The sequence below is a fragment of the Megalops cyprinoides genome, chromosome 17 (genome assembly GCF_013368585.1).
Source record: "Megalops cyprinoides isolate fMegCyp1 chromosome 17, fMegCyp1.pri, whole genome shotgun sequence".
Taxonomy (NCBI): Eukaryota; Metazoa; Chordata; class Actinopteri; order Elopiformes; family Megalopidae; genus Megalops; species Megalops cyprinoides.
The window spans coordinates 11,521,259-11,533,553 of record NC_050599.1 but is presented as its reverse complement, the minus strand read 5'-3'; the positions used below and the strand labels follow the sequence as shown (position 1 = coordinate 11,533,553).

Genomic DNA, 12,295 nt, shown 5'->3' with positions numbered 1-12,295 from the left:
GGTATGTAATAAAATGTCACGGAACTTTATGTTCTGTGTATTTGCTCATAACGCTTGGAAATAAATTAACAAATCGACAATCAAGTACAATTGTTTTAAAAGATACAATAAAAGTTTATAACATAGGAAACTGTCGACTCGTCAAGTTGAATCATACATTCCCATTTCAGTTCATGGCAACCACATTTTAAAATATTTTCACAGAAACACAGATCTCATGACAGTGCTTCATCAAATTACACAAACGCGGGATTTGCACGAATATTAGGCATAATAGAACGTTGATTTCACAATCATTCAGGTTCCCATGGATCTCTATGAAATAACAAAATTGAACAAAAAGTCAGAATGTGACATTATGTCAGTGATATCACTGTAAATATCATCTCCTTAGAAATCACAGTAGAACTCTCAAAGAAAATGACAAGACAAGAAAATAAACTGAACATATAATATGCACTTTTTCCTCTAAGATTACCCATATTATGATGTAATATGGGAGCTAGCCCCTTTCATATGCTATAATGTTTTCAAATGCAGCCATTCTTGGAGTCTGTCTGTATATCTGATTAATGAATCTGTATTCACAGTATTAGAACCCTAGCCTTCTCCCTCTGGTGCCTGTTGAAAGTGTTAATCTTTTGCAACAGAGATAGAAGCACTAGCTAATTGGTTCAGCCTCGTGGGTCTTCATAACCAACTTTGACCCCACTTCTAAGATGATAATGGAAATACTTGTCTGTTGTATATGGAATCGTTTTGTTGAAATGTGCAAATACTTTATTTCCAGAATATTGCTGAGGCAGGACACACTAACTTAATATGCAACCAGCACTATCTGTAATACAGATTGGCATCTACAAATTCTGAGGATTCGGTGTATTTAGGTGTTTTATTGTAGGAATTTTAGTCTGTAATATTTGAATTATTTTAAGTAGTCTGGAGATGGACCCTTGGATTTGTTCTTACTTGATTGAAGTCAAGCCTTTGTCTTTGCCCTTGTACTGGAGAGATAGCAGTATTTGCAACATTTCAGTTAGAGAAAACATACTCTTTAATGGTCACCTGGTCAGGTTCAACTCTGAAATTTTGGTATTTCTATTCAGTAAAATATAGTACAACAATCCCAGAATTTATGCAAGGGACACATTTTTTTAACTAGAAAATATTTATTTTACATAATTGTTTTACCTGACAAAAACATACTGTATTTCCCTCATTTTTAGGTCTGACCATGTCAAACTGTTGGCTCTCTTGTTCTCTTACATTTTACAAATAAATTTTATTTCAAACAGCATATACTAAGACTAAATGTATATTAATTAATAATAACAATTACAATACTCTGTATATGTATGCATTTGTACTTTGGACAGTTGCATCTAATAGATATATTACTATATAACTTAGAATCAAGTGATGTATTACAGCTGTAAATTAATGATACAAGATCATTCTAGGCAAGATTTAAATGCAACACCTTACCACTAGAAGCAACTACAAACTGATATACCTTAAAACTAATTATTTTTAAGAGATTTAACTAATTATTCTTTTTTCTGAAAAGTTACCCAAGTTCAATGCGAACATTTACCTTTTTCACAAAACATCTGTAAGACAATTTCAAAGTTATACATATTCCACGTTCTAAATATATAAGCAATAACAATTTTACAAACATAGCATCTTTGTATGAAAAGGGAGATGGTTTAGCGGAATACAAACTTTGAAAATGTACCATTACTACAGTGACAAAGAGACTCCAGGAACAAGAAAATATTTTTACATAGAATACGTATGTTCAGTTTTATCACACTGGCAATTAAAAAAATATGCCTTTCCACTACAGTATGCCATAGAAGTACAATCAAGCTCAGATTTTAGCAACCTCACATTTTATCTGATTGGAAACCTGGTCATAATAGTTCAAAATAACTTCATAATTTGTGAAATAAATGGGTAGATATCAGTCCCTTTAAATTCATATGCATTTGAAAACAGTAATTGCAAATGCTAAGACAGCATCTGTGTTACAACTGTTCATAATCTTGGAAAATTCCACTCTGCGGGACACTGTGTGTAGTTTATTAATTTTGTAAATAAATCATACATTTGAAACTTCTGGTTGATGTTGTTGGGAATATCTGACAAATGAGGGTATTGATCTGCAAGCATTTGAATTTCCTGAAATACATACTAAAAGTACATTAAAACACTGCGACCATAGTTCTCAGTGCAGGGCCTCTTGGTGATGTCAGCAACATTTTTGATCTTCATGCGCCTGCTACAGATATTAGCTGTACATAAGTTGTTCCTTTGTAATGGCCAGGTTTTTTGTTTTTTTAATTTGCTGCTTGCTCTCGTCACATGAAGATGTCCGTGCAGTCATAGGTTTTTAGTTTGAGCCAGTCATCTCACGGCACATCTCAGCAAAAGTACAATGGTATCTTCAGCATGACGAGTGCTCTCCTCTACTGTCTTTAATACTTAAATACAAAAACACACTTTCAACAGCCTGTATTGTGCTTTTCAGTTCATATGCTTGGCACACAATCTAGAAGGTCTGGTTGATCCTATATTTTAAAGTGTACAGAAGTAGGCAAGTGAACAGATTTTGAAAAAAATGACTACTATGGGACATTCCACTAGCTTTTTTGCCTCAGTTGTCTTTAAAATAAAACCAAATAGACAAAAAACCCCCCCAAACTGTCCATAACGTTATGATCTCAAGTTTGCTGGATGCTCTCACAGTGTAGAAGAGCTTTGCTTATAGTCCCGCAGGATGACGGACGCATAGGTTACGCTCGGTGGCGTGCACAACACGGATTCAGACACAGGGGAGCTGTGGACAGAGCTGCCCGAGCCCACAGAATCTCTGAAGGGGGATGGAGGAGTGAGGGCGGGGGAGTCCTCCAGAGAGAGCTTGGGTTGAGCCATCTCCTCCTCCTCCTCCTCCTCCTCCTCCTCCTCATGGATCTGGGCGTTGTCATACATGTAGCCGTGAATCAGGTTGAAGTGCTCATCCTCCACCTCCTCCACGGGAGAGGCGGGGTCATCCGAAAAAGGGGCCATCTGCAGGGGAAGGACCTGCTGCTGGATGAGGTGGGGCTGGTAGATGGACCTCACCCCATTCCCGGGGGCTGGCAGGGAAATCATATCATCCAGGTCCGCGCCACTGGGGTCAAACTTGTCCGCCACCTCTTGGAGGTGGTCCATTATGATGTGCTGGGGGAGGCCGCTGTTGCGCAAGTGCTCGGGCGGGTACATCTGCGACTCCTCCCCTTCCTTCATTGGCCCAGCAGCAAGCAGCTGCCTGTGAACTATCATGGAGGGGCTTTCGGGCGGGTTGTACCTAATAGGATCGCCCTCGTCCTCCTCCGCTACATTATACAAAGTCTTGGTGCTGAGGTCAGAGAAGTTCAGGCCTGTGTTGTGGTAGCTTTTAGTTAGGGGTTTGATGACTGCCGTCTGATTCGAGCCGGCTTCCTGTCTCTTCACATGCACAGACAGTCTGTGCCACATGTGCTCCCCCTTCGGTGGCTGTCTTGCACCTGGTTCAGACCATGACACAGACTTTCCATTAGAACTATGAATAAAATAAAGACGACTGTTATTTCACAGGAACCCAGAAAGTGGAAGCACAAAAACATTTCTGGTTCATGTAAATAAACAAGACAACATTTAAGCAGTAGTGATACATTCTGTTCTCTTCAGCAATGCTACAGACTGTTGGGCTTTTGGCAACAGACAAAATGCTGAAGCAAACAATACAGAAAATGTCAAATTTACATGCTGATGTAAAATGTTATTTTAAAGGCAGTATGGATGTTACTTATCTTAAATATTTTTGTAAAAACCTCTATTTGGAAACAGTGCCATGATTCATGCACATCAAAAAGCATCCAAATGTATTTTCCAATCGGTAAGTTATGCAGATAAGCGTTTGCAAAATGGATTATGTTAAATGTACAGTGCTAGGTTAAAGCAATGTTCTTTTGGATAAAGTCATTAGACTATTTGAACACCGATGATAAAAACACCCCTCAGCACCTCAGAAAAGTCCTGTTCTTGATTCACTACTTCAGAAAGCAAACTTCTTACTTGATCACTATTTCACTTTGCAGAGGGGAGAGACATTGAGCAACTGTACAGTGAAGTCATAAGCAAAACCTAAACAGAGACACAAGCTAGTGAATACCTCTAGTGTTATTCTCTATGACTTATTATATTAGTCTCTACATTTAATGAATGTGCAGTGTTATTATTTCATCTTTATTTCTGTATATTTCAAAACTACAGGTATCATCCCTGCTTGTTTTGTGTTAACTTAATCAAATGCAGCACATCATGGACTTTATCAGGAATGCCATTTAATTTTTTTTTGGCTGATGAACTTACTTGGTGTTCCCAGGCACGTTCTTCTTTCTCCTGAACATGTTGAGCAAGCTGTTGCTCCTGCAGGCCATTTTTCCATCGCCAACGTGCATGCGCACCACGTCGGAGGTCGTGAAGGCGCTGCGTACATTGCGCTCCGGCTTGGCTATGATGATGTACATCTTAGGGGTGAACATGCACCCTAGAGCCACAGTCACACTCAGGCTCACGGAGAAGGAGGTGGTGATGATCTTGTAGTTGCTGCCAAAGTAGATGGGCACGAAGGCCAGCCAGATGATGCAGGTGGTGTACATGGTGAAGGCGATGTACTTGGCCTCGTTGAAGTTGGCCGGGACGTTCCTGGTCTTGAAGGCGTAGTACGTGCAGCTCATGATGAGCAGGCCGTTGTAGCCGAGGGGAGCCACCACCCCGATGTTGCTGGTGTTGCAGATCAGGAAGACCTCCCTGATGCTGGGGTAGGACTTGATGGGCTCGGGGGGCTCCAGGATGATCAGGGTGACCTCCAGGGTGAGCTGGACGCTGACCAGGATGGAGGCGATGACCACCTGGGCCCAGGCGCTCATGAAGCGGGGCTTCCTGGTGCAGATCTTCTTCTTGCTGCCGGCAAGTATCCTGGCGATCCGATTGGTCTTGGTCACCAGGGCGGAGTAGCACATGGCGGAGGACAGGCCCACCAGGAGGCGCTGCAGGTAGCAGGAGGTCACGGTGGGCCTGGCGATGAGAGTGAACGGGCAGATGTAGCCCAGGAAGATGCCCGCCAGGATGATGTAGCAGAGCTCGCGGCTGGAGGACTTCACCACAGGCGTGTCCCTGTACAGCACGAAGATGAAGGTGACGAACATGGTCACCAGGATTCCCAGGCAGGAGAAGACCACGGCCACGATGGATTCTGCATTGCTCCACTCCAGGTACCTCAGGGGGATCGGCTGACAACCTGGAAGGACAGCGTAAGAGACTGACTGAGAAACTGAGAAAATGTAGCACAGTCATCCAAATACTTTTCAGACTTCCACAAACTGTTTTTCTAGTGAACATCTAAAAGAAATCTAATGGGTTATGATTTGTACAGCGATTCATACATCATGTTTACCTGACTTACAACATACCAGAGGACAGTTTCTTTTAAAAAGCTTGTGAAAATATAACCAAGTATTGCAAAAATATAACCAAGTAGCAATATAACACTGGGTTCAGAGTAGTTACTTTTTTAAGAATGAAGACTGACAAGTTTCATATTTCTATCAAGGCAATCAGACCCGTGTTATATGTTTGTGTAGTATACAAGAAATATGTGGAATCAAACTGCAATCCACCTTGTCCTCATCTTTATTGATGATTTTCAGAGTACCGGTTTAGTTAGTATGAGATGCAAATGTATATGAATTAACTTTGCGTCAGGCCTGTAGACTGTAAACAGATTAGAAAACTAATGATAACATGGTTCTCACTCAGTGTGGCAGCAGAAGCATTAAAAATTGACACTGATACACTTTGCAGTGAGACTTGCGGGGTGGGTGGAGGCGGGGTGAAGGGGAGGGGTTGCGGGAGAAGAAAACTGAAATTAGAATCTGCACAGTTGGATATGAATTAAAAACGGCATGGCATCGCTTTGGATAATCCGTGTCTTCCCAACTCAGCCATCCGCACCTAACAGCACAGCTCCCAGGTTGAACGACCGACTGAGCGCCAAAGGTTTTCAGCTCAACTAAAAATAAAGTTCCACTTCACAGGGACAGGCAAAAGACACAATACATCCAGGGAGGCTGCAGCCAGTCAGCATGGAGGACAACATGGTCACTCTGCTGCATGACAGATATATTCTAGAATATTCTATATATAATGGTTCACTTGAGGCTTTTTCCCCTCTTGTTATTCATTTTATTTGCTTAGCAGACATTTATCCACGCATTCTTACATGCTACCCACATATATAGCTTGATGTTTACTGATGTAATGCAGGTGAAGTCCTTTGCTCAAGGTCACAGCGGTAGAGCAGTGCTCGGGGATCGACACCTAAGCCTTCGAACTGCTAGACCAGTGCCGTAACCGCCATGTCACACTGCTGTCACGTGACCACCCCACTATCCCCCCTCCCCCCCATTCAGTGAGCTTCTGTCCATCACCAGCAGCCATGCAGAGCAGATTTTGCTTCCAGTGTTGTGAGTCTTAGCGTAATGACACTGGGGAGGGCGGGCTGCACATGTGAGGAGAAGTGCCATCTAAAGCTCTAAAGCCGTCGGAATGGCAGCTCTTAGAGGCTTTAAAACCGCCGATGCTGTAGGCTAACTTTAGATGAGGAAACATGATGATGCCCTGCCTCTTTCCACAAACGCCCCCCACCCAAAAAAAAAAACATATTCAGGTCATTTTCTCAAAGTAATATTTTTTCATTTTTATATTGAGCAGTGTTAGCTTTTGCTAAGCTACAAAGTAGTTTTGGTGTTTCTACACTGGATTTTGATTTGGCCTTTCGAAAGTGGAGCTGCTTTGTGCTTTTTTTGTTTTTAATCAGCCCTCATGCATTTATCTGAAAATGCTTTCCCCCTCTGAGCATAGTTTGTTCTATCGAGAACCTAGATCATTTAATCTCGAAATGTTTACTGGTGGAACTGTAAGGGCATTACCAAATCAAATAATGTAATAAAACGGACTATCAGATCAGAGATAGTGAGTCACTGGCACAAGCCACGGAGGCTTTTTTCACCAAAGCAACTAATAAACTCCTTGGCACTGAGGTCGCCGTGACAACTTGAGGAACAGCTGATTTCATTTTCTCAGGCATGTGCTCAGCATCTATGTGTCTCTCAGAAATGCTGTTGTTTAAAGAGAAGGACGCCACCATGGCCCCTGCTCTAACTGCTGTTTGCTCCGTTCTTAACTCTGAGTATCGAATTTAAGCAAATGTTATTTTTTTTCCCCAGTACTTTCGCAAAATCATGAGTATAACTGACTGAAACGCGCAACTGACTTGCTCAAATTTCAAAGTTAAACATAAAAACACGAAACAGAGAACTGAATAGCTCTCTTATGTCACAGAATAAAGGCAATCTGTAAAGATAGCTGGTGGCATTCCATTGTTGAAGGCTGCCCGTAAAAGTAGACCATGAAAGTAAAGGAAACTGCATCTTTATTCACAGGACTTGTCACACAGACATACTGTTCTCTTTACATGACGTAATTCAGCTTGCCACTTAGATATTTGAATCATTTAAACAGGGCTGGAGACCCTTTAGGTCAACCTTTCAGAATATGTGTAAAATCCTATGCATGCAAAGATGCATGGTGCTAGAGAACTGTGAGAGGCTGCATCCATCAGCTCGGATCAGGCTGACAGTCTCCTGTTATTAACATTCTGCAGCCACTTCACAGGTATTACAGGAAGAGGTTTTCATCTCCAAGAACAAACTTGTGAAATCTGCTTGAGCTGGAGAATACTAATAGGGTTTTTCCCCCCTCATTCCTGCAAGAATCCTCCTTGGATTCGGCAAATTGGTGTCAAAACAACAGCAGCCGGTTTCACAGTGCATGCTGGGAAGCATCCAGGGTGAGAGAGCAAGAGAGGAAGGAGGAGAGGGAAAGACACAAGACAGAAGGAAGTGACAGAATGAGAGAGAGAGGCAAACAGACTGAGAGAGAAAGCAAAACAGAAAGAGAGAGAGAGAGAGAGAGAGAGAGAGAGAGAGAGAGAGGGAAGACAGATGCTGTACCTGCCAGCTCTTCGTCAGGCCACCAGCCCAGCTCACACGCCTTGCAGGTAAACTCGTCCTGGACGTACTCGTTGTCCTTGCAGGTGGTGCAAATCCAGCAGCAGCTCACCTCTCCTTTCCTGATCACCTGCAAAGGGCAAGACGCACAGGCTGTCACAGTGCCGCCTCCCTCCCCCCACCCTCTTTCACGCAAACTGACAGCCCCGTCACGGTGCAGTGAAAACCAGCTAACCCGATAAAGGAATTCATAGCTGGAATTTAAGCACCACCTGTGATGTACGATCAATGAGTCAGCAGGGGAACGTATTTGCACGAGTGTGAAAAAAGGGAACATTGAACTGTGAAGAGACAACCTAAAAAAAAAGCGCAAGGCTAACTGCACTAAAAAACATTCAAGGGCTTGTTTCATCCCCAGTGCAAATCATATGAAGAACAGTGAGGTCAGCACAATTTGCCAAGTTAGAGAAAGAGTGACATGATGAACAGATTCCTGCAGGAGCCACAGCACTCATGGGAGTTCAGCAGCATGCCACAGAAAACCGGTTCATTTTTACAGGTCAGGATGATACAGCAGTGAAGCTCTCTGGGACAGAGAGTAACTTTGTTATGACAGAGAAAGAGAGGGACAGAGTCAGGAAAAAGTCATGCGCAACGCTAAGCTTTCTGAAATTCATCCAATCCATATTTGATGTCCTTTGAGTTATTTTCTCTGTACCTTGGTTACTGTAATATTTTAATAAAGCATAAAGCGTTGTTGCCACTAGCTGGGTGTTTTCCAAAAATTGCTGAGTGCTACCCAAGCGAGTGCTGACAGCTACCCAGGTAAGTGCAAAGATACACATTGGTGGTGGTTGAGGTGGGCCAGCCCCTATAGTAAGTGCTTTGAGACCCTTAGAAGGGATGAAAGGTACTATATGAATGTAATTCATTATTCATAAGGAGCAAATTGAATCATGATACTGAAAATGAAATATAGGCTTTGCAGCATCTCCTTGCAATCCTCCACCCACTTTGACACTGTGCAATGACCCAGATTCCTCTGCTCCCATTCAAACATATTTACTTTTTTTTTCTTCATCCCAGCCAGCGCTTTCAATGTGAGCTCTGCAACTCTGCCACGACTGCTACCATGTGTTTCTTTGTGATTCTAAACTGATAATAAAACACTATCAATTAAAAAAAAAAAACTGTAAAGAAACGTGGGGTTTTCTCCTGCAGTGCTGTCTGCACCAAACATTACTGACACACACAAAGTTGGGAGTAGATCCAAAGCTAAATTTGGGTGGACCTCTTACAGTGGGTACAGTAAGAACCAAAAATGCCCTTGCAAACAGTCTAAGCCCCTACCGGTGATCGCAGGCAGTGATGCATGCTGGGCTAACGGAGGACCTCAGGCTGTGCCGGTAGGCCTTGCACCAGAGCTACTAATGTGATGATCCCGACAATGGACAGAGCTCTCTTCAGCCAAGCCCTCCCCGAGGATCCATAGCAGGGGGTCTACACTGTGTGATGGAACAAGGCCTGACAGTAGAGCAGGAGCGCTGCTGGGAGAAGTGTGCAGCGGACCCAGGGTGCTGAACGCAGTGACCTCACAAACCGCACTTCAGACGGCAGTCCCCGAAGTTTGCTGGCACCCTCCACATGACCACTGCCTGTTATGTATAACAGAGATCGAGGCTGGCTGCGAAGCCGACTGCACAGCAGACTTGGTTCCACTTAGCATGTCGTATGCCACATCACGCGTGAGGCCCTCCAACACTGTGTGATGACAGCCATGCTCCAAACGGAGATAGTACAAGCACAAATGCCGACCAATCAAATCTAGCATGTGCCTCTCCAGTTCAATGTCCATGCTATTATTATTATTACATATCTGTCTCACTTACGCACACAGAGTTATATGAATGCATGTAGGCAGGCTGAGCAAGGCAGGCCCAGTATGGCTAATAAGTGGTACTAAGGTCCAGCCCACCATTCTTTCTAATAATAAACAATAGCACAAGGTTGCAACCCATAAAAATTATATATGCTGAGGATAAGTTTTAGATCATATATTTTTAGCTCAATCAATATCTTTAAAACATATCAATTATTGCCATTGCAGTAGTTTCTTTCCAAAGTTTCCTAAAGTTTCTTTCCAGAAACCCAGATCATACAATCTGCCAGAGACAGAGCTTAAAAAAGAATGAAAGCAATGGCTCATCTCACACCTGCAGAGACTGTTCCAGTATTTCCCTGATCTATCGCTCAAAAACACTGGCAGCATCCAAGACTGCACGTCTTTGGACTGGCCCCCTGAGATGGATGTGTACACCACTGCTTCGGCGAGCAAACTGCATTTGGTCCTGCTTTACCTTAATCTGGCCCTTGGAGCAGGGCTCGCTGCACACAGAGCGCACCATCTCGGTCCGGTTCATCTGGATCTTATAGTCGTCGATGCTGAGGACGCCCTCGTGCCAGGTGCCCACATGGATGTAGTCGTAGTGACCGCCCTCCACATACTGCAGGTTCATGATGTCATACCTGTCGTGGGAATGAGCATGCGAGAAGTGACAGGAACTGACTCGAATACAATTACTGCGGCTGAGCAAAACACAATTCCCACCCTGTCAAGACTGACAGGCCCTTAAGCCTAGATATAACCGGAGGTGACTGCCGTGCAGACTGAAACCTACAATCCGTTCCACTCCAGATGCATTAATCTCTGCTGTGGGAGAGTTTATGGAGAAATATTCCATTCAGCCCTTGTTTATTTTTCTGTTTTACACTCCGGCAATGATGATGACAAAAGACTTGCCAAAATTAGAACAATGAACTCTGTCTCCAATGGAGATTAACATTAGACCCTATGCGGATAAAAGCAGCTAGATTTATCACCAAATATACCATAACATGATTTATCGGCTTTCGCAGAGGTATGCTATAGTGTAAAAGATAAGGCATCTAGGAAGGAAATGCAATTCAGCAAAAACATTCTAAGGGCTTTGTACAATTGAATATTTAATGTATTCTCACAATTATATTCAGTGAATGGGTAGCTTTTGCGTTTTACTAACAGTTTGATAGTGAAATTTTTTTTTGATGTCCCGTAATACTGTTTCTGTACTTTTAACATCATCACTGATAGTTACAATGGGGCACACAATTTAATTGTCAAAAGTTTTCATTGTCCACACAGCATGCTGTAAAGCACTGAAAACTGAACCATGTTCACTCATAATAATGCAATGGGCCATCTGGCCAGAGGGAAGGATTACCTGCCAGGTGTGTCTCCGTTTTCATCGAAATACACCTCCTCCCCAGACACCCCGGTGAAGGAAGTCTTGAGCAGGAAGTCGAGCAGCTTGCTGCCATCGATGGGATCCATGGCGTCACAGAGCCCGACGTGCCCGAGACACAGCTCGCGGTGCATGTCGTGCAGCCCGTGGGCCATGGCGTAGATAGCGTTGATGACGAAGCCCATCTTGCTGTCCTGCACATAGTTGTCCTCCAGACTCTCATTGCCTGAAAAGGAATTTGGAAAAATCCGGGGATTCAGACGGGTTTGTGCGGCAGATTTACCGTGGACCTTTTTGATTAATGCACACTGTGAGAGTATTAGCACTACTTGAGTTTTTTGTGCAAGTTACATTGTGCTGCAAATGGTGTCCTCTATTCCGAATGCAGTTTGGAGGTACGCAGATGATATATCACTGTCAACTAGAGCTCTTCCCTAACGTGGTGACACAAAAACTGCAATTCTCTAAAACAAATGATGATTCTAAAAAAAACCAAAAAAAACCAAAGGGCATCTTGCTTGAGCTTTGAAAAGGTAGATAAACCACAATGTGCCATGGACCACTTCTTTTAATAACCAATTAAAGCAACAGCTTTAACAAACTGAGTGCCTGGGCATAGTGGGGCTATGCTTAATCTCTTTGCTTTCACAGCACAATATAATTGGCACAGCCGATAGGAAATGATGGGGTGTCCACAGACGCCATGCTCTGTTGCCAAAGGCAAAAGAACACATACGTAACATCTATTTGTATGTACAACAAAAGTCTGAATGTCTTTTGGGAGGCCAGGAGCCATTAAGTACGACATCTGAGGTGTGCTCAGCATCACACATTAATAGCCATTCATTCCCCCGGTGCCTGATCATAAAACACAGTGACAGGAGTATCAGCACTGGGGCATTGCCAATAGGGATA

At 43.2% G+C, this 12,295-nt stretch overlaps 1 protein-coding gene across 2 annotated transcripts in view; it reads right to left on the bottom strand.

Annotated features, from left to right (window-relative positions):
* Nucleotides 1-1,706: 1,706 nt before the first annotated feature.
* Nucleotides 1,707-12,295, bottom strand: part of grm1a (glutamate receptor, metabotropic 1a) — a 41,159-nt gene continuing 30,570 nt past the window's right edge. Inside the window, exons 5-9 of one of the 2 annotated variants that reach the window (XM_036549743.1) lie at nucleotides 11,360-11,606; nucleotides 10,457-10,625; nucleotides 8,103-8,229; nucleotides 4,399-5,329; nucleotides 1,707-3,586 (exon numbers count right to left, since the gene is read on the bottom strand). In XM_036549743.1, coding sequence (XP_036405636.1) covers nucleotides 2,746-3,586; nucleotides 4,399-5,329; nucleotides 8,103-8,229; nucleotides 10,457-10,625; nucleotides 11,360-11,606 — 2,315 coding nt within the window. In that variant the 3' untranslated portion in view covers nucleotides 1,707-2,745. The remainder of the gene's footprint in view (nucleotides 3,587-4,398; nucleotides 5,330-8,102; nucleotides 8,230-10,456; nucleotides 10,626-11,359; nucleotides 11,607-12,295) is intronic. The other variant, XM_036549744.1, reaches the window with a different exon arrangement.